This window comes from Lacerta agilis, chromosome 14 (assembly GCF_009819535.1).
Source record: "Lacerta agilis isolate rLacAgi1 chromosome 14, rLacAgi1.pri, whole genome shotgun sequence".
Taxonomy (NCBI): domain Eukaryota; kingdom Metazoa; phylum Chordata; class Lepidosauria; order Squamata; family Lacertidae; genus Lacerta; species Lacerta agilis.
The window spans coordinates 14969668-14997316 of record NC_046325.1 but is presented as its reverse complement, the minus strand read 5'-3'; the positions used below and the strand labels follow the sequence as shown (position 1 = coordinate 14997316).

At 47.7% G+C, this 27649-nt stretch overlaps 1 protein-coding gene across 2 annotated transcripts in view; it reads right to left on the bottom strand.

Moving 5' to 3' along the window:
• The window catches only part of TAOK2 (TAO kinase 2), a 37154-nt gene extending 9864 nt beyond the window's left edge, over window positions 1–27290 (bottom strand). Inside the window, exons 1-17 of one of the 2 annotated variants that reach the window (XM_033169253.1) lie at window positions 26906–27289; window positions 16847–17019; window positions 16236–16307; window positions 15950–16051; window positions 15273–15318; window positions 15080–15176; window positions 13437–13550; window positions 12847–12938; window positions 12587–12680; window positions 12343–12424; window positions 11617–11784; window positions 11317–11529; window positions 10093–10221; window positions 8761–8997; window positions 7318–7446; window positions 5624–5827; window positions 4405–4644 (exon numbers count right to left, since the gene is read on the bottom strand). In XM_033169253.1, the coding sequence (XP_033025144.1) occupies window positions 4405–4644; window positions 5624–5827; window positions 7318–7446; window positions 8761–8997; window positions 10093–10221; window positions 11317–11529; window positions 11617–11784; window positions 12343–12424; window positions 12587–12680; window positions 12847–12938; window positions 13437–13550; window positions 15080–15176; window positions 15273–15318; window positions 15950–16051; window positions 16236–16307; window positions 16847–16978 (2151 nt within the window). In that variant the 5' untranslated portion in view covers window positions 16979–17019; window positions 26906–27289. Of the gene's footprint in view, window positions 1–1122; window positions 4645–5623; window positions 5828–7317; window positions 7447–8760; window positions 8998–10092; window positions 10222–11316; window positions 11530–11616; window positions 11785–12342; window positions 12425–12586; window positions 12681–12846; window positions 12939–13436; window positions 13551–15079; window positions 15177–15272; window positions 15319–15949; window positions 16052–16235; window positions 16308–16846; window positions 17020–26905 lie in introns of those variants that run through there. The other variant, XM_033169252.1, reaches the window with a different exon arrangement.
• Between the last annotated feature and the right edge of the window lie 359 nt (window positions 27291–27649).

Below are 27649 nucleotides of genomic sequence, written 5' to 3'. Positions count from 1 at the left end.
TAAATGCAGAATTAAGACAAAGTTGGGGATAATCTCAACTTGGTTTTTTTGTTTGTTTAGTTTTTTTAAAGGCTGTAGTAACAGAATCAGACCACAAGCTGGGGAAAATATGTAAAAATGCACAAAGGAAACAAATTAAAAATGAGGCACCAATTAAACTAGAACTGTAGGCTGTTAGTTACAAAATGATTTAACAGCATAAAACACGGTTGGTGTGTCATGGGAATGTGAAAAATCCTTGCTTTGTCTGGGTATCTAAATTTACTTACTAGCTGTAAAAACAAACGACAAAAATGGGATTTACTCTCAGGATTACTCTCTAAAGACATTCAAGCTCAACCACCCCAGTTTGGCTTTTAATTTTTTTTTTTTTAATTTAGTGCCTATTTGGCTGCCAAAGATCGACTTTTAAATAAGTCATTTTTTTTCTCCAAAAACAAAGAAACCACATCTATCAGCAAAGCTCTTCATATATGAACTTGATTGAGATATTGCAGCATCTGGGTGATTACCAGAGTAGAGCATCCTTTCCCAACTTTGTGCTCCCCAGATGTTTAGGGCCCATCAGCCCAGCCAGCATGGCCTGGAGTTGTAGTCCAAAACATCTGGTGGGCACAAGGCTGGGATAGAGAGTTAAAATAGGCAAGGTAATCTTTTTTTAAAAAATGACACGAGTAAATCACTGCAAGACTACGGGAGCTTCTGCGTTACCCGGAATTCTTCAACATGGTTGTTACTTGTGCTACAAAAGGCAAGCATCTCATCCAGGTGTGAAAGGGCCAGGCACTCTGATGCCATTGCCACAGCTCAAGCTGTGGGTGACTGAGGACAGAGATCCCAGAGTAATGGGGACATTCAGATCCTGGGGTAGGAAAGGTGAAACAGCTGGCTCCCTGGGAAAGGGGAGAGCTTGAGGCACTGCTATCCCTAGAATGGTCCCTGTGCTTCAACAAGTTTCACAGAGCCAACAAAAAGGTTGGTTCACCACCTGAAAAACTACCAGCTATCCCAGCATTTGGGGAGGTGCTCAATGGCAAATTTAACTTTTCCTTTCTTACGTAGGTCCACTAAAGCAAACTGGTTAAAACCCTAACCATTACTTCAAAGTCCTGGCTTGTGGCATTTGAAGATTTCTTTTAAAAGGGCAAGAGAGAGAGAGAGAGAGAGAGAGAGAGAGAGAGAGAGAACTGCTTGATTGGCCCATTGTGCTTTCAAATGAAAAACCTGTAGCAATAAGTTGGATTAAAAAAAAAATTCTCCCGTTTTCAGTCTTTTTTTTATAAAAAAATCTCACATTAGCTCTTTGTCCCTCCCCACAAAAACTGATTTTATATAAAACTTAGCCAAAAAAAATCACAAACATACACAAACATAAAATTAAAAGTCAGCTTGAAATATGTACATTCAAGTAAAAAAAAATTGAAGTGAAGGGAGGTTGTTACAATTAGGGTGGAAAATGATAAATAGATATATATATTTGTAGAATGGTGGAAATATATATATTAACGGCGAAAGAATCACCTAAAATTAGTTAAGCCCTTAGAAGCTGGGAGGAGTCTGATTTCTTGAAACAAGTACACCCCTTTAGGTTCACAAGTTTCCAGATCAATTGAAACAAGGTTCAGTGGGGGAGAGGGAGGGAGAATGATAAAATTTAAGGCGATATGGAAACTGACCATTTCAGGAGCTGATAATGAACAGAAGCCCGTTTATTTTGATGACTGTATATTCAGCCCCAACACCCGCTACCTTCTTTGGGGGTCGTATGTTTGAAGGAAATGGAGGACCGTACTTATCTCCTCATTGTTCAAAGTAGGTTAAAGATGGAAACGAGTGCCTGGACTTTTAAAAAAGAGGTTACTGGAAAATGGTTGTAAGAGTGGAGTATTCTGCAAACTGCAGCCCCCTGCCCCCTTGGCAAACTCCTCTTTTCCTTGGGGCACACTGAACAGGACCTTTCGACTTCAGACACTAGCACACATGCACCTCACACCTCAGTTATAAGGGGCTTGGAAATCTCTTCAGCTTAACCCACATCTCCACATCTTCTCCCAGCTGGCTGGAACGGGCGCCAAAAAGTACCCAACCCACCCAAACAGCCAGCTCAAAAGGGCGTCATCAGGTGATTCTTTCCTCGTTAGGGTAATGAACACTCAACAACGCTCCACCCCGCCCCCATTGTGTAAAACAATAAGGAGCTAGCACAAACTTCTGGTCCTCCCGCAACTTCAAAACTCCTTTTATCAAAGGCTCAGAGGGGTCCCTGGCCTTAAGACATTAAATTCTCTCCCCTTGCTGTTGGGTTCTCTATACCAATACCACAACACTGGATGGAAAGTAGTAGGTTTTCAGAGTAAATACTGTCACTTGCTCTGCCGTAAGTCCAGAGACTGGCCAACCTCCCAGAATTCTGAGTGGGAGACCAGAGGACCAGGATGCCAGAATCCCACTGGAATGGGCTGTTTCACCATTTTAGAACAGGATGTGGAGCCCTCCAAGGGCTCCCTATCTCCAGGGTCTCCTGGCAGGCTGGCTTCCTTGCACACTTCTCCTCCTACTAATGCGCCTCACTGACCCTACGGAATGCCCCCGGGGCCTGGCTGTCAGGCGGGGAATGCGGGAAGGCCTTTCCTCTCGCAAGACATGCAGTCCCTTGAGGCAATGCAGGGCTGAAGGAGGCAGCTGAGCACAAATCACCTCCGTGAGGATCTTGTTGATGCTGCAAATCGGCTTGGCAAGAAGGGCCGCAGCCTTGCGGTGCCAGGGCAGGGATGGCTGGCGCTGGCGGGACAGCACCGGGATGCGGCTGCGGAAGCCGCCTTTGTTGGTTTTGGGGAAGAGGCGGAACAGCCCCTGCTCGGTGACCAACCCCAGGCGCTGGAGGATGCGGAAAGCTGGGCGTGGGAGACGGAGCAGGGCCAGGAGCCAGAAGCGGCGGGCGCGGCGGGGGAATCCCCTCAGGCTGTGGCGTGCGAGTGCCCCCAAGAGGTAAAAGGGCAGGAAAAGCCAGGGAGAAGCTAACAGGTAGGAAGCCAGGAGGATGACAGGAACGTACAGGCGCTCCCTACTGGCACTCAGCCCCACCACACCCACTGCCCCCGCCATCTTGGCCAGGAGGAGAAAGGACGCTCCAGAAAGGAGGAAGACAGAGTGCAACAAGGTGTACGTAACCCCCAGGCCCACTAGAGCCCCTTCGAGGGCCAGGAGGATATCCTGAAACCCGCCACCCTGCGCCCACAGTGCAGCGAGGAGCAGCAAGAGAGTTGGCGCACATGGGTAGGCAGAGACTAACAGTGCCAAGACCACGCAGAGAGCATGGGGCAGCATGGCGGCCACGGGAGGTGGGACAGGGCGGGCTTTGCTGCTGGCCTGCTGGCTGTAGGGGTCTTCAGGGGCTGGGCAGCCATCTCCTGGGCCTCGCAGGGCCCCCTCTTCTAGGACAGTGGGTAAGGCATGAGGGTATAAATTGCCTTCACATGTGAATGGATCCAGCTTATCAGCCTCTTGCCCATCAGGCTCTGGAATGCCTGGCCGCCCCCGAATGGACAACAGAACCCCAGAGCCCTCTCCAAAGTGATCCCGCATTCCAAAAAACCTCTGGCTTACTTCTAGATCAGCAACTCCCTCTGCACAGTGTTCTTGCTGTTTCAAGCTTGTTTCACTGAAATCTGGAACCCAACCTTCTTTTCTGTCTGGATCTAGGACTTCCTCGTCCTTCCCATTGAGCCAAAGACACTCCTGTCTCTGCTCTAAAGCTGCAGCTTCCTGCCCATCTGGAATTTCACTTGCCAGGCATTGCCAATCAGGCTTCACACCCCCAGGACGCTTTGATTCAGGCACCAAGGCCTCCAAACCCTGCTCATCCAGATCTCCAACCCCCTTTTGCGACCAGTCCTGTACAAGATCCCCAATATGCACTGCATCCAGTTCTAGATCCTCCTCCTCCTCCAGGCCATACTCTAAAACCACATGCCCATGGCAGTCTAGCTCTGGCTCCAGAACCCCCATTTCATGGCTACACTTCCCTAAAAGGTTGGGACATTTTATTCCTGTGTCTACAACAACACCCTGAGTTGGCTCCAGAACCTCTCCAATAGGTTTGCATCGGCCTAGATCATCATGACAAGGGCTACCAGACTCCGAAACAGCCGATTCACGTCCTCTTGAGTCTAGTGGCCCAAAGTGTGCACATTTAGATTCTGCATCTGCCAGGCATTTCTGAACCCTGGCTGCACAGTCACAGAGACCAGGCTCACACAAGTGGTCCTGCACAGGCTCTAGACTTCCGTCCTCATTTGTGTCCATTTCCACAACCCCCGGGTGCCCCTGCCCTGGCTCCAGACCCCTTGCATCCTGCCCGTCAGGGCACCACTGGCAGCAAGGCGGGGTGTAGGGAGCACCTACTTTGAGGCTCTTAGGCTGCTGCCGGACCTCCATGGCGTGTTTCTGGCGCAGCTCCTGCTCCCGGCGCTTGTTGTACTCCAGCTGGTTGGAGAGCTCTGTTTGGTGCTGCAGGCGGGTGAGCTCTGTGCGGGTGCGCTGGACGGTGTGCAGGTGCCGGAACTCCAGTTCCTGCGTGGATTCGTGCTGGCGCAGAAGCATGGCGCACTCCAGGTCCTTCTGGGTCTGCTTTTTGTTCAGCTCCTGAGGGAGGAAGCAAGGGAAAGGCGTTAGAACTGCACCTCCCATGGAGACTTGCTTCTTCCTGGCATCAAGGCTCTTAAAAGGGTCAGCATTCTTTCTTATGGCCGCATTCTTCTCCCTAGGGCCTGAGAATAACAATTGTCTCATTCCCCCTTGTTCTAATGTAAGGGCTGCAGGCACTCTCCCTCCAAGCCTATGAAAACACAGAATTTGGGACTGGAGGCAAAAGCCAGCATCTTGAGCAACACCCAGCTCTCTTCCAATTTAAAGAACACTATTTTCTAGCAAAGCTTCCAGATGATGCTAGAATGCAGGTGTTAGTGGTTAGGCTCTATGATTAGTATAAACAGGAGATGTTCAGCAAATAGTTTATAATGGTTTATATAAGGAGGTTTATGAAGGTTTTGCAGAATTTTGCATGTATGCATGTGGACACATAGAATTAGTATTGCTTCAGTGGAGAATTAATTGTTTTGGAGACGAGATCAACTTGCTGACACCATATTTTAGCAGAAGTGGCCACAATTTCATTAGCACTAAACGGGCTCGGCTCTGTATACCAGAAGAAGAGTCTCCGCCCCCACTGTTCAGCCAAGACACTGAGATCTAGTTCCAAGGGCCTTCTTGGCAGTGGCACCCTGCCTGTGAAACACCCTCCCATCATATGTCAAGAAGATAAAGAACTTCACAACTTCTAGAAGACACCTGGAGGCATCCCTGTTTTGTTGTGTTGGCAGCTGCCCAGAGTGACTGGGGCAACCCTGTCAGAGGGCGGGGTACAAATATTATTAGCTCCTGTTCTCATCATACTGCATCGTACTTGCTGGCTCCTTGGGGCAGATACCCAGACATCCCCTGTCAATGTCTGTTCTTCTGGGACAATAGTGGTGCCACCCACTCACCAAAACAACCCCTCATGAAGCCCTGGCCCTCCTGTGAAAACACCATCCCTTCCCCACAGCCATCGCCAGACTCTCACCTCTCGCAACAGGTCCTGGTCCAAGTTGTGGCGGGCCAGCAGCATCTTGCGCTTGTACTGGCGGCACTGCAGCTCAAAGTACTGCCGCTGGCGGCGCAGAAGGTTGGCCTCTTCCTCTGCTTGGTAGTGCTGCATGTTCTCCTTCTGCCTCAGCAGCCACTCTTGCTTCTCCCGCTTGGGTGTGCTCTGATTCTCCTGCAGCTCCTGAGAGAGGAAAACAAAAAGTCATGAGAAATGGGACACAATGAAGTATGATGGTATCTCCTCCTACACAGCATGGGCGGAGAACAGGATCTGGCTAGCGGAAGGGAGCTTGAGCTCTCCCACCGTGGGCCACCTTGACGGGTCCACCCACCTGTCAATCATCTGATGTCACCATGGTGACCTAGCTGCAAAGAAAGGGGGTGCATTCTAAGCGTGCTCGTTTCTTTCCTGAACTCTTCTGGCCCATAGGCCTTAGGTTGCTGACCCCTGATCTATGTTCCTCAAGCTGGGCTGCAAAGAAAGATCCCTGCAGCCAATCCCAGCAGGGGTTTCAGTCAGTGCCGGTCAACTGATTGGTCTTGGTTACAACCCTCTGTTGGGGCAAGAATCAGCTGTGCTTGGTGGCTCCTGACTGGGAACTCCAGAGCACAACTGATGGATGTTTAAATCTGTCATGGCTAAAAACACTGACAAAATCAGTGTTGGTTGGTGCCAATTGCAATGCTCACTTTTGGCAAGGATGGGCCAAATTTGGAATTACCGGATGTGAGCCTTGCCTGCCAAGGAACAACCAAGAGCACTTTAGGGCTCTTGGTTGTACCTTTGCAGCCGCATGTTTACATGCCTAAGACATCAAATGTAGGTCAGGTGGCTGTGGTTCGGGAAGAAAGGCATTATGGGCCAGCTAAGGCCTCCAGCCAGGCTTGCTGTAGCCCACAAGCCAGAGGTTCCCCACTGCTGCCCTATACCCAGGGATAAAACTGGGCAAAGAACACCTGGGTGCAGCTGGTGACTATATGGATGGAGAGTGAGTGTGCAGACCAGCTGCAGAGTTCCAAAGGAACTTCCACAGAATACACTTGTTGCTAAACTTTCTCTAACTGCTCCTTCATTTGAGATCACTCATTTGTCTTGTTCTCACTGAATGAGGAGTGCAGACACTGCTGGAAGTCCAGCCTTTGGCAAACATTTCCCGTGGTGGGCTTCTGCCCACCAAAGAGAGAGAAGAGCCACTGATCCAGTCTCAAGGAAACAGCTCAAGGGCACTAGCTCACTCTTCATAAGCAGGAAGTCAGCCATGGATTGCAGGGAACTGTGAGAATCTTCAGCATTGAGGCAACTCTTGAGTATTTCCTGACACAGGGTGGGGCATGTGATGCCCCTGACATTTTAAATTTTATATTTTATATGCACCCCTCCTAAAGATTGTATGATTGATTCCTGAATAAGCTTCTTCAAGGACTCTAATTTCAGGTCACTGAATTATCAGGCGGTAGTACCACAGACTGAACTAAGAGAACCAGAAATTAGCAGTGGCAGATTCAGAGGCCACACATCCCTCACCCACCCATGGAATTGGAACACAGCACAAGGGGGGAAAACACGGAGGCTGGGATGAGACCCCAGGACTTCCCAAAAGAAGGCTGCCAAGCTGATGTGACCCTCCCCCTCCCCTCCTGCATGCTTTGCTTCTCTTAAAAAGCAGGTACCTCTTTAAGTTGCTCCTTGCGTAGCTTATACTGCCGCTTCTGCGACTCCAGCAAGTTGCCCAACTCCTTTTTCTGCTGGCCCAAGATATGTTGCTGAAACTTCTTCTCTTCAGCCAGGGCTGCCTTTGCCTGTACAGGGGATGGGTGAGAGAGAAAGGAAATTCACTCACAAAGGAAGGATGAAGACAGTTTGGTCACACTCAGGGCTGTGTGTGTAGTAGCGTAACTCCATGCAAGCACAGGAAAGTGTTTGAAGTGTGGGAGAAAGAAAATATAATTGCCATTATGGGGGTGTGGGCAAACTGGTAGAATGACCAAAGCCAGAGTGGGAAACCGAGTTGGAGTCTCAAGGAGCTTGCCTATGTCCAGCAGAAATAGGCAAATTTGCATTGTTAGCATGGTTTTCAACTCACCATTTTTAATGTGTTTGGGTGGAGGGAGGGGAGCAGGGCTTAGCATTCAGGCCTGGCTATTGTTGAAGCTGGATGTCCTCTGATACAAACACAGGAGCATAAGAAGCTGCCTTGCACTGAGCCAGAGCATTGGTCATCTAGCTCAGTATTGTCTACACTGGCCAGCAGTGGCTCTCTGGGGTTTCAGGCAGGGGTCTCGACCAGAGATTGAACTTGGGACCTTCTGCATGCAAGGCAAGCTCCACCACTGAGCTACTGCCCTTCCCCATAAGCAAAAGTATCTGCTTTTAAGAGGAAAAATGATGCCAGCAGCAGCAGCAGCTGCTGACTGAAACGATCCCAAAGCACTGAGCTACCAGGTCACAGCTGATCTGGCCAGAAGGGAAGGGAAGAGCCACAGCTATAACAGGAGCCAAAGAAGAGACCCTCTCAGCAACAAGCTTGGATCACCCCAAGTAATCTGGTCAGAATGGAAGGGAAACCAAAAAGGAGGAACTCTTTTTATTTTGGCTGGTTTTTAACACACCCCTCCAGCACACGTAGGGCCAGTGTCAAGAGGCCAGGCATTTGCAGAGGGTCCAGGCACCGTTCCAGGGGGTCCGATGACAAGAGCCCCCTACACCTGCCCTTCCCTACTGCCTCTCAGCCTGGCCCAGGCAACGGGGAAGCAGTAGGCAAAGGAGGATCCACAGAGGACACTGCCTACTTGCTCCCTGGCTCACTGCCTGGCAGTCAAGCGAGTGGCAGCAAAGATGAAGAGGAGGAGCAACAGTAGCAGTTGGCGATGATGGCGGCAAGGAGCAAGGCTCGCTGCTGCAAGAACACCCCATCTGTCCTGGGTAATGCTTCCCCAAAACCAGGAGCCAGCGCTGAGCATGTGGTTATTCAACAGCCCGAGGAACTCCACTTTCCTACGGGAGCTCCTCCACTAGGGAGGCCACAAGCTCTCTGCCTTCCTCCTGTCCCCGTAAACGCCATCACAACTGTCTCCCACAGTATTTCCCCCGCTCTGGCAAGGCACTGCGCTCACCTCCTTCTCAAATATAGCTTGGTGCTTCTTGGCCAGTTTCTCAGCCTCAGCAGAGAAGTTGCTGCGATGGGCCTCCAGCTCCTTGTCGAGGCGCAGCTGGTGCTCGTCCAGCTCCGCTCGGAGCTTGTTCTCCAGAGCCAGCAGCTGCTTCTGGTGCTGGCGCCGCATCCGCTTGTAGCCGCTCATCTGGTCCCGCAGTGCCGAGTCTTGCTCGTGCTCCTGGATCTGGCGAGTCACCTGGGGAAGGGCGGCAGGAGGTAAAAGTTAGGCAACCCTGAGTGCAGGCCCCACTGCTTGGGGGCCTACTCCTGAATTGGAGCTGCATCCTGTTAAGGGGAGGAAGAAGCTCAGCATCACCCTTTCCTGGGCCACCCTCAACACCCTGCCCACAAGAGCCTGTTAACTGAGAACGAGGCCTGCCACATCTTGCCAATTAATCCATCCTTATCAAGCACCAATCATTAAATTTGGAACTTTTAAATTATTATAGGTACTGATAAAGTTGCTGGTAGCAGGCACCATCCTGTTTTTACTTTATTACATTTACACCCCTCTTTCTTCCATGAGACTCAAGGTTTGGCACACAGCTGCACCCCACTCCCTCTCTGAGATGTCCCCCTTCTAACAATGTCCTGCTGCACCGTATGCATGCATCATCAAAAATGGTGTGGCTCTCTGGAGCTACTTTTTTATTCATATATTAGATTTATTAATCAATTAAGGAATCAATTCATTGCTTAAGTTTCAGCAGCCCAACACAGAAACAGAGTTTCCTTTTTCTCTCTCCAAAAGAACATTCCTGGCCTCCCTTGGTTACAAAGTGCGTTGGGGAAATGCCCAAAAGGCAAGAGTATTGAACTTGGGACTTCTAGGACTCCATGATTCTCCCCCTCTGCTCCTTTCCTACAATAGGAAGCTGTACCTAAAAACAACAATAGATGTTAATAGTCCATGACAAATCTTTCCCCCCAGAATCTGCCCATTCCTTTTCTAAATGGGCCACTTTGGGGCCAGTTTCCCTCCATCCTGGCACCCTCTGGGGCTGCTGGGAGTTGTAGCATGAAACATGTGAAAGATGCCAGGTTGTGGGGGCTGCATCCTGAGCCCTTAATACTTCTGCAGGACATGAATTCTCATTTTTTATACAGCTAGCAAGAATCCCATCTCATCTTGAGAAATGAGGATTCAGGAGGAAGCAGAACCTACTACTTGGGAAGAAGTTGTGTAAACCCTGCAGCTTCTGCAGCCTCCACATAAAAACAAGGTGCTGGGCCATGAACAATGAAGAGACTGAACTTGGTTTGGAGGGGGGGGGGAATCATGCTTTGTCACCAGAGAAGCTGTACGGATGGTCGCAAAGTGGTCTCGGTTGCGGCAGTAGGCACGGCGCCGGGCAGCAGATGATGAGCTCTGGGGCTCCATCTCAGGCTGGTACGGGTCATCGTACAGGTTGTCGTGGCCCTGAGAAGCACCAAAACAGGCCTGTGAGAAATGCAAAACCTACATGGTTCTAACACCTTCTCTGCCCACCTCTCTTTATGTTGGATGAGCTGGGTCAACAGAAAGCGTCACAGCTGTGTGAGGATGAGTGGGACACAATTTAATTACCCCACCCAGTGAGGAGGGAAATGGCTCCATTGGGCTTAAATTTGCCTTGGTGGGGCAGAAATTAATGTTTTATTCTTCCATGGGAATTTTTCTGTTCTACAGGTTTACTACTAACAATGAATGGATGCCAATTGCAAATATAACAAACAGGCAAGCAAGCAAGCGTGGCAATTTCAAAGCATTGTGCACAGTAAATACAAATAAGCATGTAAAAATAGATCACTCTCTCGGGCAGGAGTAGACAACAAGGTGTCCTCCAGGTGTTCTTGGACTACAACTCCTATCAGCCTCAGCCAGCATGGCTAATGGTCAGGGATCATGGGAGTTGCTCCAACGACATGTGGAGGGCATCAGGTTGCCGACTCCTGCTCTAGGGCATCAGAACATTTTCTGATGATGCAAACTGAACATGGTCCAATGAAATATGAGCATATGCAAATTAACCTAATTCGTACAGGAAAATTCCCCCCAAATCCCACAGTCAGGTGTGTCTTTTACAACCATTAGTTTCTGGGCAGAGTGGGGAAGGTGGGATAAATCTATGCTTAAAATGAGATTAGCTGTGAAGCAATGGGCCTAATAGGCTTTCAGAACTAAGGATGCTTTAGCCGCAGACCCAAACTCTTTGATCTCTACTGCCTTGCTCCCCACCACCATTCCTATCATATCGTGTGAATCCAACCCATGTTCAGAGGTGGGCCACTCCCACAATTCACTCACCCAGGCAGGACCAACCTGTGATTCCCACATCTTTACCACCTCCCAACCTGAGCTGCTCCCTAAATTTTGCCCTTCACTACAACAGTAACTCAGCATGCCTGGCTCCACGCTTCTTTGGGCTCTGATCATGGAAAGGCACAAGTGACTTTGCTTTCCAAGCCCACTCAATCCTGCTCCCTTCTGTTATCTTTCAGACCCTCCCACTGCCAAAGCACATGTATCCTGTACCGGGAGGCGATGGATGACAGAGCTGTTGGAGGTGACTGTGTGCTCGCCTTCCTGCATCATGGCAATCTCAGCCCCATCGTCGTCATCGGAGGCATCCGCCAGGCTGTTGACACTGCTGCTCTGGCTGCTAGCGCTGATGGACATGCTGGGCACCGAATGGCTACTCTCCATGCTATTGATGGTGCCTGTACGGTGGAGAAACTGCTCCACCTCCTAGAACAACATAGAGAGGGTAAGAAGTTGGGGAGGAAGCCGGAGCGGGGAAGAAGCTGCCTTGGGTAACCAGGTAGAACCACTAACCTCCTCCTCTTCTGGTGCCTCTGCATTTGGGCCATTCTGTGCCTCCTGGAAAAGGATTTTCTTCATCTTGCGGTACTGCAGGTTGTCCAGCTCCCGCACAGCATCCTTGGTTCGCTGGATCAGGTCCATGATAACTGTCTGGGGACGTTCCCTCAAGAGGAAGCGATGCTGGGGAAGAATGAGCATGAGTTTGGTTGAAAATGGTTCTCCAGAGCAAGTTTTTCACAAATCCACTTCAACTGGATCAATTCTGTTCCACTAACAACTCAAACTAATGTACACAGTGCACTCTCAGCTTGTCTGGGAGGTGAATCAAAGTGATGAGGAACCGCAAATACTTTAACCAAAACATTTAAAAATTGTTTTTCACAGGTGGAGCATCTTTTTAACAATGAAAAACAAAGGGGAAGATTTGTATAGTTGTCTCCTGGGGAACAATGTTGAAGGAAGTTACTTATGAAGGCTAATCCCACGTGACAACTCTCCACCTACACCCCCCCACCTCATGTTACCTAGCTAATTCCACGTCTTGGCAGTCCTCGGCATCTTTTTTCCTCTCAATGAATTTTCTAATAGGAAAACAGCTTTCTTCTTCTGCCCTCAGCCTCACTTTCACTGTCACACAGACAGGGCTGTGCTGTGACCAAAGTTTCAGAGACATAATTGGACCACAGGTAGAGGAGACAGAAGGCCCCTATTCAGGGGTGCAGCTGAGCTGAGCAGTACCTTGAGCAGCACATCGGAGGTTGGGCGGTCCTGGGGGATCTTCTGCAGGCACGAATCCACAAAGTTCCGGAAATATTCAGACCTGAAAGAAGTAAAGAAAGAGCAATCCAGGAGGCCTGCCTTCTTTCCAACTCCAACCTCAACTTCTGTCACCGGTCCCAGCTCTAAACCCATCAACCCCTATTTCCAAGGTCCTAGAACACCCTTTGTTTTCATAAACACATGATTTGGGGGCCTTTCTTACCAGTGACTGGACTGGAGCAGCGGAGAATCATTCTGGGCGATGTGGTATAAGGCACTCATAGCATTCATGTTAAAGAGGGGTGGTTTGCGCTCCGCTGGGGATACAGGGACACTGCTGTTAACAGCGGCATTTCACTTTCCCCCAATACTTTTCCCCTCCAGCCTCCCCCACCTTAAGAAATCCGGCAGCTCCAAGCTTGCCAGGGCAAGGAGGTACTTGGAGCACACCACCTTCTCTATTCCTAAGTGCTCATCCCATACCAAGTTCGATGCACGTGATGCCAAGTGACCAGACATCCACCTTGCCGTCGTACTGCCCCTCGTCCATGGCTAGGATCACCTCGGGAGCCATCCTGGAAAGAGGAAAGAGCAGAGTGGCCTGAGATCATGATTCACAGCTTGTTAAGAATCTATAGCTGGGGTGGTAATGAATGTAGTGTCCCCAAATGTCATGGGCTACAACTCCCATTGGCACCAGCCAGCCAAGTCAACGGTCAGGGATGATGGAAACTGGAGAGCAACAACGTCTACAGAGCCACCCCGATATACGACATTTTATCTGCAAAAAAGGGCAACCCTCTGCTTCCATGCAGTACCACTTTGCTTTTCTACTTTCCAACATCTCTAACTCTTCCCTCCAGAAAATGCAGGCCCTATCAAATCCACTAAATTCTCTTTGCTTTTCAAGGAACCAAGTTCGCACACATCAAACCTCACTCCCAATTTGCCCTGCCATATTTTCATGCAAACACTACCCTCCTAATGAAGGGCAAGGCCTACAATTGCTTCTTGCCACAGATCTTCCCACTTGTCTCCCGGGTCACACAAACACCCAGTTCTTGCTCTCTTACCAGTATGGGGTGCCAACAAAGGAGTTAGCGGGAGCAATGATGGAGGCCGAGCCAAAGTCCCCCAGTTTCACTTGTCCTGGCTCAGTCAGCAGGATATTCCCAGCTTTCACATCTCTGGAAAAGGCAAGGCTTAGTGGTTAAGAACTGCACATGGGAGCAGAGATAATCATGGACTGGAAGGCGGGCAGAGAGGGAAAACAAGTGTGAGAAACAGTGGGGGGGGGGAGCAGGAGGATGGAATCATGGCAGGAGGTGTGTGCACTGAAAACTGCATGCCCGGGGGGGGGGGGGGTTAGATGGAGATGTTTAGGGTGAACTGCTTAGCCTTATTCAAGTGGCCAACCTCTTACACAATTATAACCAGATCACACATGGTTCTAAGTCACAGAGGGGGCCTATGTGTGAACAGAAGGCTTTCTGTTTCAGTCCTAAAGCAGAGCCAGAGGGGTGTTGTGGTTAGAGTATTGGACCAGGAAGAATAAGTGTAAAATCCTCATTCAGGCATACCACTCGCTAGGTGACTTTGGACCAGTCACTGTCTCTCAGCCTAACCTACCTTCAGAGGGTTCTTATGAGGATAATATGGGGGGAGGGAGAACCATCTACGCCACCTTGAGGGCCATGGAGGACAAGTGGGATGTACATGGAATACATAAATGCGTGTAAGGATGGGGCATTGGAGATGTGGCAGAGGGGCCTGATGGCGTGCATGGTCCCACTCTCCCAACACATGCCAATGTATTCATGTGGACCCTGACATGTGCTGGAACCCAATAAACAACGGCTTGCAAATTATACTGTGGGGGGCTTTGTCATCCTGTCTGTGGATCACGCAAAGGGCATGAACAACAAAATATACAAGGTTAGGATAGAGATAGAGAAACTCGAGCAAAAGAGACCTGGTTTGCAAACAACACTAAGCCAGATCCACACCAGCAGGCTAACAATGGTTTGTTTTCTGGCAACAAACCATGATGTGAAAACATGGCTAATTATGGTTTGGTGTGATCTCCTTGCTCAACCGTGAGTTGTCTAGTAAGCATCAAGGGTGGAGTGGTCAAACTATGGAGGCAGGAGGTAAGAACAGCTGGAAAACAAAGCAAGTTTCGGAGAAAGAAGTTCTTGGCTTATTTGCTTGCCTGAAAGACAACCCATGCTTTGTTGAATAAATCTTACGTTAAAACCAAGCATGGCTTACCATTATATATGAACACAGCCAGACTGTCTGACCTTGCAGTTTTAAACCAAAAGCTGCCATTTGCCACAATTTCTCTAGATGTAAAGTGGGAGGAAGGGAGGAAGTATACAGATTTTATGGTGCAGCAGCATCAAGGCCATATTGTGCCATTACAATGCAGGATGTTTCAAGCAGCTTTCTCTGAAGTTTTGCATTCAGCTCATACATAAAGTTTATTTTCTGTCTCTGTGCTGAAAACCCCATAGGAATCGCTTGCATGAATCAAATGCAAATATGCCTTGTTGTGGCAGTTAAAAGTAGCAAAGAATTCAATTTAAAATCAGAAGGGTCCATAAGGACTGCACCCTCGTGGTAAGTAGCCATTCTGCCATCCAGGCTACTGTGGACTATGCCTAAAAACAGCATGGGAAGATGTGGGCACACAGGGCAGGACTGCTCATCTCACCTGTGGATCATGTTGTGCGAATGCAGGTATGCAAGTCCCTGCAGGGCACCATGTGTTATGGCTGCAATCTCTACTTCCTGCAGCGGTTTCTTGTGCACTAGGAAACATGGGAGGGAGGAGAGAGCATCACATATAAGTGTAGGACAAAGGGATATAGAATGTCTACCCATCTCACATGGTCTTGAGTACTCACCTTCCAGCAAGTCCGAGGCAGAGCCCAGGCAGTACTCCATTACCAGCTGATGGGGTAAGAAGGCAGGGAAGGAAGTTAGCACAGGGCCGAACATTCCTCTGAACCCCACCTGCCAACCAGTCCCCCAAACCGTTACATACCTGGGACTTCCGATTCACTTAAGAACATAGGAAGAGCCCCTGCTAAATCAGACCAAAGGTCCATTTAGTCCAGCATCCTGTTCCCCACAGTAGCCAACAAGATGCCTTCAGGAAACCCATAAGCAGGTCAGAAGGCAACTGCCCTCCCATCCTGTTGCCCTCCTGTCAACTGGTATTCAGAGGTATACTGCTTCTACACATGGAGGTTGCATTTAGCTATCATGGTTAACAACCACAGATAGTCTTATCCTCCATGCATTTGCCTAGCCCTGCCCCCCCCCTTTTATAAAGTCGTCTTAAAGCAGCAGCCACAACCACATCATGTGGCCGCCACTTCCATGAATGAATTTTGCTTCGTCTGTAAAAATCTCTCTCTCTCTCTTCTGTAAGATCCATACTTGCTCTTTAACCTAAGCAAGAAACCCAACCACCACTCATACCTCTCCTGCACCCATTCAAAACCTCCATCATTCAAAGATCAGAAAATCTTCCCGGAGCCCAAAAGGTTAATGTGAGCAGCTTCCCCTCTCATCTTACCCATGCTGTATGTTCCCGTAGATAGCAGCCTTTGTATTCAATGGTGTTCGGGTGCCGCAGCTTTTGCAGAAACTTCACCTCTTTGATAATATCCTGCCATTTCTGGAAGATACACAAAGGGAGCCTAAGCATGGAGAAGCCTGAATTCCAGATGAAGGAGACAATGGGACAAAGCCCAATGGATCCAGGGCACTCTCAGTCAGTCTAGAGACCAAGGGAACTTAATCACCAAGGTCTGCTGGCAGGCCAGCTGCGACTATTGTTGTCAGAAGTGTGAAGCACAAACCTCATTAGACTGTTTCCCGCTGTAGGACATTTTCTTGATGGCCACCACTTCGTTGTTACGTATGTCTCGGGCCTGTGGAAGGAACAGAGTGTCAGGAAGCTGTTGGGGGGTGGGGGAGCAATGGCCAGATTCAGAGGCAGTCAATTCATAGGGCTGAGCAGAGGCTGGCTTCTCTGCCTGGAAAAAGTAATGCTGATCAAGAGGGCATTCTCACACCCAGAGATGTCCACCGGTCAGAGGCATGTAGGAAGTAGAAGGAACCCATTTCATAAGAATGAGAAAGGAAGCATGGATGAATCTGACCAAGAGTCAGTTCACTCCAATCCTGTTTCCCACAGTGGTCAACAAGCCCATAAGCTGGGGGGGGGGGAGAGGGGGGAAGGTAACAGCCCTCTCCAGTTGTTGTTCCCCAGCAGCTGAAATTCAGGAGCATACTGTTTCCGAACCTGGAGCATACATGCAGAGGTTATAACTAGTAATCTTCTCCACAGGGAGGGCAAAGAGGTGTGATGCTAATGAGGAAGGAGGATCTGGAGGGCATGCTTTAAGTGAGCCTAGAGGGGTGTGTTCAATTCCAGCAATATCGCCCCCCCCACTCCTTCAACACTCACAAAGTAGACTGCTCCGAAGCTGCCATGACCAATCTCCCGCAGGTCAACAAAGAGCTTTTCGGGGTCATCCTTGAAGAACAGTTCAGCCACCTCAGGGTCCTTCAAGCTGCCAGCCCGGGCATTAGACGGCATGGCGGCCGTGGAGGAGGCTGGGCTTCACCTTTGCCCTTCTCCTAAGGTGGGGAAACAGAGTTTAGCAAGCTCACCGAGGGTAAGACATGGTCTGATAGGACACACAATGAGGCTACCTTCCTGAAACTAAACATATCTAGGCCTGGTCAGTGAGGGGACTGGACTGGGGGAGGGACATCTAAGAACCTCATGTACAGTGGGTTGCATTGAGTTCCTTAGTGGAAGTAAGACAGGTTATAAAAACATATCAGACTCCCTACAAAAGGCCCATTCTTTTGCTAAATCAGCCAGGATGGGGAATCTTCCACAGCTGCATCCAATCTAGTCACTGCTCATACAGGACACCCTTCACAAGAGAATCCAGGAGTCGCAAGTTCCCACCCACAAAAATAAGAGAAGTGGTGTAGAATGGTAATCAAGAAGAATTTGGAAGCAGGGGAGGGGCACCAATGCCAGCAAATGGGGTAAGACTTCATAGAGCTCAGAGAAGATACAGCTGTTTCTCCTCTTCATGTTGTGCTCCTGCTGCACTAGCAGCAGCATTCAATTGGGAACTGAAAATGTACTGAATTGGGGAACTGCATGCACCTGAAACTTTGCTTATCTCTAAGTTTTCCAACTTTTCTGCTCTAACCACAATATACCCTGGCAAGCAAATTTCTTTTAGAAAATAAATTACAGGCTCCAATTGTTCCTAAGAAAACTCAGGAGTATCTCCCTGAGATACAATACACTCTGACTCAGAGCACACTTGTCCCTGCTGCTTTCTCAACTAAAATAACCTCCGTGACTTGCTCCTTCTATGACAGGATGAAGGTTCTTGCTGGGTTTTCCCTCTTCAGTGTGGAAGGACTGAGCTTCAGCTCAACGGACTGGCATGTGCAGTGCCACCTTCCCCTTGCAGTGGGCAAAAACCTGCATGGCAAAGCAGCCACATTCTCACTAAGAATTGTCTCAGCTTAATAAACTTCTTTCTTGCTTTAGTTTCCCTTCTGCTCTTGTTGAAAGTCAAGTTAGGGAGGAAGGAGAAATTAACAAGATCTTCTTTAAAGACTACTTCTTTGATGGCAATTACTCCCAAGGATGTATAAACAAAACCAAAAATAATCAAGTGCAACCGTTCCAAGGTTGCTTTTGTGATTTGGCTATCTTGTGCTGCTTTCCTTAACAATTATTTCTAGAGCAGGGATGGATGGGGAGGACCCCCAGAGGTTGTTGGCACTCCAACCCCTGTTAGAATAAGGCAATGGTTAGAAATAACGTGAGTTAAATAGTCCACTACCATCTTGAAGGCCACAGGTTCCCCATTCCTTTTCTTGGGTAAACTGAAGTCAGTCAGTTGTGAGGGACTGAAGGGGACATGTAGCAAATGAGACTTTTGAGAGGCTTGCCTGGAATTTTACTGGGCTTGGTACAGAAGAAGTGGACTAGGTAATTTATTTATTTCTAAGATTTTATACCTGCCCTTCTCCATCAGGTTCCAGGGTGAGTTACAGTATTATAATATACAGTGATAAAAACGGATAAGACCGTTGCAATGATAATAACATAGTAAATCCTCTCTGAATGGAACAGAACGGTATAAATCCAACAAAAGTTCGGTTCCCCCCCCCCCAAAAAAAACAAGGGCCAGGGCAAAGAAGTGTGTCTTTTACAGACAGCAAAAGCTGTCCAATGAAGATGCTGCACATGACTCTGTGGGGAGGGAGTTCCACAAAGAAAGGGCTCTCCTGGGCCACTCTTCCCCACACTTCTGAGGATCAGGATACCAAGGGACCCCCCTAACACCCAACAACTTTGGAAGGGGTGGAGGCAGTCTTTCAGATATTTGGGGCCTGAGCTTTTTAGGGCTCACTAATGTGATCACCTTGAACTGGGCCCAGAGGCCAATAACCCTGTACACAGGAAGCATAGATAGTACAGTGGTACCTCAGGTTACAGACTCCGCTAACCCAGAATTAGTACCTCGGGTTAAGAACTTTGCTTCAGGATGAGAACAGAAATCGCGTGGCAGCAGTGGGAGGCTCCATTAGCTAAAGTGGTACCTCAGGTAAGAACAGTTTCAGGTTAAGAACGGATCTCCGGAACGAATTAAGTTCTTAACCCGAGGTACCACTGTACAGAAGTTGCTTACTCCTGATTAGTCCTCAAAGAGGTGCTCAGAGCTGTTAACCACTGGGAAAATATCACCCCCATCATACAATTTTATGTTAAAAGCTTACTATCCACATATGAAACAGTTGCATATCACTACATTGAAATGTTTTCCCTGCAACACACTGCCCCAATCGGTAAATCTATGGAGTTTATTTTAATCAAGGTCTTTAAGAGTAAAAGATGCAGGTGGCAGAAAGTAAAAAGGAGAAGAAAAAAAGAGCAGAAATACATTTCAGATTGTAAGCCTGCAGGCAGGGGCTGTCTTGCAAGCCATTGTATGTAAGCCACTCCTGGAGACTTTTAGGTTAAAGAGTGGGGTACAAGTGCTCTAAATCAATCAATAAATTCTATGGCAAGATGATCCATACTTCTTGATGTGGCATTATATTGCACAAGAGGCCGAAGCTTCTAAAAGGGAACAGAGACAAATCCAGGCAGCCTAGACTCTAGCTCTCAACCCTACAGCAAACAACTCAAATTTCCAGACGTACCAACCTAAATTCCCTGGGAGAGATCCTTCAGCAGGAGAATGTGTTTGCTGCTTGCAGTAGCTGCAACTTATGACCCTACACAAAATGGGAAGAGAGGTGGGCTGCCATGCTGCCTCCCACCCTGGCCCAACATGGGTACCCTGCTTCCCAGAGGGGGAACCTCACCATTTTTGAGTCTATGCTTAATGCAGGTATAAGCCACTATTCTGACCTTATTGCTAATCCTATGCAGGCCTCCATCAGCTGAATGAACCAGCAGGGTATTCATATGGGCTAAAACATATTGTAGGTCTGGACTGCAGATCCATTCCTTGTCACTGAAATTAGTCAGCTGGATGTAACCCCCTGGAGTCTTTGCCTATGGGAATGGGTCAGGCCAGGCTGGCTAGATGAACATTAGAAAAACAAGGCCCATGGCCTTTGCCTTTTGAGCAACCTGCATCTAAACTCCGTTTGCCAAAACAAGTTTCTTGGGGTACCTCTTCACCTTCTGGGATGGGCTCATTGAACCAACTCCCCTCCTCCACCCAATGAACAGAAAAACAAGGAAATCAAGAGCTTGCAGGCAGGCCATGTCAGCGAGAGGAAATCCTTGCATTGTTCAGTTGCTTCCCAGGGAACAATCCAAAGCAAAAAGGCAAACCACAAGGCCAGCCTGGCAGCAATGCGGGTGGGAAGGCATCCTTCTGCTGTACCTCACTTCACTAAGCAGTTTGGTTTTGAGGTTCCAGGCTAAAGTCAAGGGAACAGGGGTATACAATGAATTCAGAGAAGTCATCTAGGGCTACTCCTTACACAGAAACGCCCTCTGCAGCATAATCTGTATTGTCTGCAAAAAGGAGAGCAAAAGTAGATCAGGCTCTCACCCAACATGGAACAGTAGACCTGCTTTCAGGTCACCATCATCAGGTCTGGATGTCACATTTGACCCAAGATGTGCAGACTAAAAGTGGAACCAGTTTATAGGCCTGTGAGTCTTAAGAGTCATGCAAGATTTTGTTGCTTCTGCTGAAGCTTTGGGAGGCTGCAATTAGACACAGAAAGCAGCAGTTACCATTTGCCAGCATACTTCTATGCCACTTTTCCAGGAGTTCTCATGGGACTTACATCAATGCACAAGACACTTCCAATAAACACAAAAAGAATATATAATCTTTAATAATCTATTTTAATATAACTAGTAAAAAGGACCTGTGCTGAAGGCATGGCTTAAGGCTTTCTTCTCATCTGCAGAGTGTAACACAGGGGTGGGGAACCTCAGGCCCCTCAAGCCTCTCTATGTGGCCCTCAGAACTTTCCCCAGGCATTCCCCTCTCCCCAGGCAACAGCTCTCACTGGCCCTGCTTGACTGCCTGGCTGGAAGGTGTCTTTGAACTCTGATAATGCCTCTTGCTTGCCTGGATGGCAGAAAGATAAAGGGGAGTGTGAGTTTTTCACAGAAACTAACCTACTGTTCAAAGGTTGCTCTGCCCACTTTTGCCTGTGCACCACCAGCATGTGACCCTCAGAAGGCTGCCTAGAAGGGAAAGCAGCCATCGGGCCGAAAAAGGTTCCTCATCCCTGCTATACTGGATAAGCACATTTGGAAAGGAGTTAACCACCCAGGACAAACAATACACCTTGCTTTTTCTATAGCATGTGCTTTGGCTCACTTGCTCAATCCAGCTATAGTGAGTTATGAAAATTAGTCAGGCAGCTCTGACACAGGACCTGCTGCCAGTTTCAACAATCTGCTTGCAGAACACACGCCACCCAGAATGACATTCACCAAGGGTGGGTGGGTGGACAGGTTGTGAAAAATTAAGCGTCTAGCCAAAGGCTGGGAGATGGACGCTTGACCTTAGTGGCTTTCTAGCTCCAACAATTTAGAGAACTGCAGATAGTGATCCTAAATCCTTCAGTTCATTTTCACAAACTGAGGAAGTAACTTGAGGATCTCCTGAAGACAATGCACCTTATATGCCTGGGTGGCAAAGAGGGGTAGCATATTTCTGACAGGGAGTAGCAACAAGCTTAGTAGGTTGACAATAATGGGCTCAACTGTGCTGGCCAAAGGAACAAAAATGCATTACCTAGTATGCCAATGTCCACCCCAAGTGTTTGCCACTGTACCCCATCTACTAATAAGGGTTTTTCCTCAAAAGCTGCTGGGTTGTTATGTGTGCCTGGTAAGCCAAAACTGGTGATGTTGCCTCTATTTTACCACCTGAAATATATCAAGCATTGAGCGGTTTACGCTGCATTCTTTAAGATACAGAGATTAAAGAAAACAGAAGAACTAAAAGAACAGCCTGATTATTCTGGGTTTAATCAGTGAAACAATATACAGTGAAAGCTGGTAAGGGGAAAGTCTTAAGAGAAGTGGTCATGAGGCCTCAGGTCTAATTTGGCAATTAAAGCTAGGTAACTTATGACAGCATACACTTGGCAACAGTGAAATATAAAATCCTAAGTTCCAGTTACAGGTGGGTAGCCGTGTTGGTCTGCCATAGTCGAAACAAAATAGGAAATTCTTTCCAGTAGCACCTTAGAGACCAACTGAGTTTGTTCTTGGTATGAGCTTTCGTGTGCATGCACACTTCTTCAGATACACACTGTATCTGAAGAAGTGTGCATGCACACGAAAGCTCTTACCAAGAACAAACTCAGTTGGTCTCTAAGGTGCTACTGGAAAGAATTTCCTATAAAATCCTAAGGCACAGTTTCCACAAACATAAAGTCATTAAATCTCAGGCGAAAACAGATACACAAGGAGACAGTAGCATTAGGCTGCTGAAGTCCCATTAAAAAGTGAAGAACACATAAACTCCATCAGGTTCTCCCTAATGCAAAACATCATCAGTGCTGGGGATATGGAGCAAGGAAGAGCCATCTGAACCTAGAGAGGAAGGGGGCAGAATTACCCAATACCCACAGATGGGCTTTAGGTATTTGAAAGCGGGATAATGCCACAGTTGTGGCACATGTGGATTTCCCCACGCACCCAAAATCAAGAGGTCTAAAGATCACCTGCCTGCAGCCAAGAGTGAAACACTGGAAGCCACGATGTCTGGACTGCTCCCAATCTCCAAATGTTAGCCACTGTCCTTTGTGGTAGTGGCAGAGAAGCAAGTTATGTGTTTTCTTTCTTTCTTCACTGGCCCAGTAAATGCTTTTAGACAGCACCTTGTACCAAATGCCACCAATGGGCAATGAAATAATATCGTAGAATGAAAGATAGGACAAACTCTGGTCCAGTTTGTTGAACTTGCTTGAGGGAGGCCGCTACACCTCCACAAAGGGCTTCTGATCTCTTCTCATTACTTAAGCCTCCAAAATACTCACACGTGGCCCATTTGAATACCCTCTTGATAGAAACCTAGGAAACGCATTATAGCTCCAGCCACAAAACAGCAGAAGAGCTGCCCTTCACCTGTTGCTGCTCTCTTCATATTTGCTGGCTTTGCACTGCAACTACAAGGATAATGAAATGCTTATAAAAAAATTACGGCAGCAATTTCTATATTTAATAGATGTATATCCTGTCTTTTTTCCATCATGGAACTCAAGACAGTCCCCAGGTACTCTTGCCATCCAGGAACTAACCAGGCCCAGACCTTCTTAGCTTCAGCAAGGCTACAGCATCCTGGGTCCACAGAAGCACATCTCTGTTCTGTTACTGCTTCCTAGTCCTTCCTTCCCAGGCAGCACAATCCTTTGAATGTTTACTCAGAAGCAACTCCTACAGTGCTCAATGGGGTTCATCTCAATTAAGTATATAGGGTTACAAATCATACAGAGCCATCCTACATGCCTACTTAGACCTAAGCCCTTCTGAATTCAATGGAGCTTACTCCAGGTAAATGGACTCCAACCTTAAAGTCTCTTTCCTAAATATTATGAAATACCCTGTCCTGGCCTCTTTCCTTTCAGAGGTTCTAGGATGCTTTCATTCCAGGGGGTCTTCTCCCCCGCACTACCAATTCCTTCTGTGCTGGAAGAATACAGTGCTTACTGAGTAACCTGTGGGTAACTCAGAAGCAAGCCCTAGGGGTTGTATTCTACCACAACAGCATGACAGAAAATAATGCTTTGAGAACACAATGCAGTCATTTCCAGAGATTTTGCTGCAACCATTAGAAAACTATTTTAAGAAAGAATTGGAAGGAGTTCAGTTACCTTAACAAATGCCCTTTGCTGGCCAGAAGAAAATATTGCATTTGCCCAGACTAGTGAGGCGATTTAGTTTTTGCATACCCTGTCACATATGTTAAGCCCATGGAAAGGCCTGTAGTCATGAGATGTACATAAGACAGACTCTCACCAAACCAGATTAAACTGAAAACTAAAGGCAGAAAACAAGACTGGCGTTGGATGTTATAGAAAACACTTCCACTTTTTGCAAGTCCTCCATAGTGTCTAAAGGGGAACTTTTGTATGTGTCGAGGGGGAGGGGGTGTGCGTGTGTGAAAGAAAGACGTTCTAATCATATCTCAAGCTTCTGCATGTGTCCTTTCAGACATTATACTTGAACTCTCATTCATCCCTCTGCTTGCCAGCTCTTCTCAACGTATTCTCTGACAAAGGGCAAGATCAAAGTTAGAAACTTTGGGCTGTTAAATTTATCTGATCAAAGAGTGTTACCAATTATTAGTTTATGTCACATCGTAGTAAGATGTGCAAAAAGAGGCAGCCTCTTAACACAGAATCAGCAGCCACAAATATAGAAACAACTCCACCTCCCTTAAGTAATGCCTGGGCAAGAGGGGTAGGATGCTTTTATTCTTGGTCTGGGTTGGCTTGTTTGCCATCCTTTGGCTCAAAGCAACACTTTTGTTATACCATCATAATCATTCTTTTTAAAAGAACATCTGAATATTCCAGGATAAAACCTCTCTCATGATAACATGTCCAGCTGAAAAGAGGCTCATGATTCTGTTTTAGATTACTGGAAGAAATAAGTGTATTATAATCAAGAACGTAGGTAGGGAAAATCCAGCAAAGGAAAAATCCTAAATGCTCATTGAGAAGTCATGCTCTTTGTAGCAACAGGGGCAGAACCAGGGTTTTAAATGGACATGTGTATTAGGGGACTGGGGCTGCAATTCTAACCTCACTTACATGGGAATAAGCCTCATTGAACTCAATAGGACATGTTTCCAACTTGTCACAGAACTGTGCTGTAAGTCAGAAAAACTGGAAAAGTGTTGGTTCTTTTCCTTTCTTTTGGGCTGTTTATATAATTGAAATGACTGAATCAGCATATGTGGACAGATTAGTAACTTTGGGGCATTCATTTGCAAGGCTGTACCCAACTAAACAGACTAAAATAAGGGAGTTACTGGTCACAAGAGAGAATCAGCTGGGCTAAAAGTCTGAGGAGCTCCTGTCAACAAAAGAAAAGCAATTTATCCCATTATCTCGGTGGCCAAACACTTCAGAAAGAGCCTTCATAAAAATATCACAGGAAAAGCTTTGTCAAAAAGCAACCAAGTAGATACTGGGCCCCATCTTGCATGATAAAACTACTGCCTATTGGGACAGGGCTGGACAGCGGATTGAGGAGCCCCAAAAGCAACACAGTGCTCAAGGACTCTTACTCATCCTTGATAGAAGCATGCCACACAAAACCTTTCCTGAAATCTTCTAGAATGACATTCAAGCTACGATGAAAATTGTTGGATGCACACCACATGAAACACCCCTTTTTCTCACTCATTTTAAATTCCTACCTTGAACTGGTATGTCCCAGAGAAATGTGCAGTCCCTTGAGGTAGTAATATTCCCAACTCCCATTTTTTGACCCAGGTCAAGCAGCAATACAATCCATGAAAGTGGAAGTCTTGAAACTTGTGTGCTTTGTGTTAATGGGCTCGATAAACAGGCCATGATTCATTAATTGATCTTCTGAGACATGACATGTACAGAAATCTAGACTGCTGAAGACCTCTTCTTTAAAGGTACTAGCCCCCATGTTTCTAGAGAGATATCTGAAAACAATCGTGGTCCACAGGGTGGGCGGCGGTGGGGGGGAGAGAAACAGACAACTGCCATTGCTCAAGGAATACAGTACTGGCTTTCTCATACCCCACTGCTTATAGGTACTGCCTCTTAACAGCACTTTCACACCACCAAAATAATGCTCAATTTACCTAAAACTCTTAATTAAATGTGAAACTCCTGCATATTAAGAGAATTGAATTTTTTGTGCAATGTTATATTGAATGCTGAATTTTATTTTCCTCTGTGGAATATGGGTTTCTTTGACATTAAATCTTTTTCAGATTACAAAAAGAGCAGGCCCAGTGGGAAGTGGTCCCTGTAGCTGAAAAGGATGTCAAATTGAACACCATCCAGCATTTAGGACAAACCATTCATCCTCCTTCCTTCCAAGTGGTCATGTTAAACCTCATTACTCTGCAGTATCAGTGTGATGCGCCCCTGCAACCAAATACAGTTCCACCATGTCTTACTCCTACCCATGAAAAACACACATACAAAACTTTTGGTAGCATGCTACATTAAAATCCAACCCCAGACCGCAAGCCAAGGGCAATCATCCCATTTCCCCAAAATTCACTCCTGGTTGCATGCTCAATATTTACAACAAAGTTTCAGCCTGGATGATGATTCCTAGGGAGGCCAATAGTCATCATGCTAACCTACCTCAGTAACACCTACATCCCCAACCTTGTCATCAAATATTTAAGGGCATAAAAACAGGCCTCTAGGTTTCCTTAAAAGCTGAACAAGATCTAATGGAGAGAAACAGGACTAGGAGCCAGGGGCTCTAAGTTGCAAAGTCAAGAAATGGAATCTAACAGTCATAGTGAGATCCAATTGCTAGGTTGCAAAGGAGATTTTTTGGGAGGGATGGAGGTGGTGGTGTCACTTTCTATTCTCAATAAAAAGAAGCCAAGGATTTGAGGTGGCAGAATGGAAACCCAGGATCCATGTTCTGTTGAACAGAGCTCCTGGCTTCTCCAGAAGAGAGAAGTGGGGCCCAGATGTGGCAGGGGAAAGCTGCAAGTTGCTACTCCTTCATTAAGCCTTTAGAAGAAAATGAGTTCGGGGTGGGGTGGGAGGGCGTGTGCTTCTCAACATAGGAGGCATGATTGTTGGGGGAAGGCGGGGGAAGCAGAAAGAAAGAAAATCGGATTTCCACAAAATTGGTGCATACAACCTCTTTGTTCTGCAAACGTTCACCTTCTGTTATCTTCCCAGCCTCCCCACCACCACCACCACCACCAAAACACACATCCCTTCACCTCTCCCCTGTATTAGTACGTTCAGGTCTCACCTGTAAGTCTCGGCAGCTGCCTTGATACTGTTCCCCTTGCGGCTCCAGCTCCAGGATATTGGGGGTGGGGAGTACACCCCCGACCTCCTCCTCCTCTTCCCCAACTCCTCCAATCAAGGAAGAGGGTTTAGAGGGAACTGTCACTGGCTCCCCTGGACGAGAGAGGCCTCTGCGTAGGAGACATAGGGCACCTAGAGTATCTCTCCCTCTCTCTTGCTTGGCTAGGGAAGAAAGGATCCGCAGAAGCGAAGACGTGCAGGGGGCTCTACTTAAAGGGAAAGGATGGGGGCATCCCTTTGAAAAGGTGAATGAGGAGTCTCCTAGCAGACCCAATTCTACGGAGACTCTTCAGGGCGGGGAAGGGGGGGGGGAGAAGAGAGAATATCCCAAATCAGAGGCGGGGAAATCTCTAACATACAAGAAGCCCTACCGACAGACGACTCTTTGGGAAGCCAAAGGGAAGCCTATTAAGGGAAAGAAGGCGCGGGCTAAGTGGGACGTTGCAGCCCCTGTCATATATTTCAGGTGGGGTGAGCTATAAAGGACCCACAGGTAATGGATGCGGAGGGGACTCAGGCTTGCACCTCTGAAGCGGAACGCGCCACCGCCCTCACGGGGAAACTGGGGCGGGGGGTCAGGAGGGGCCGGGGCGGGGTGGGCGGACGGGGGCGGGGTGGTCCTACAGGAGCCCCAGAAATCCTCCAACGTCCAGGGAGCCCTGCGGGGCGGAGGGCTAGGGAAAGG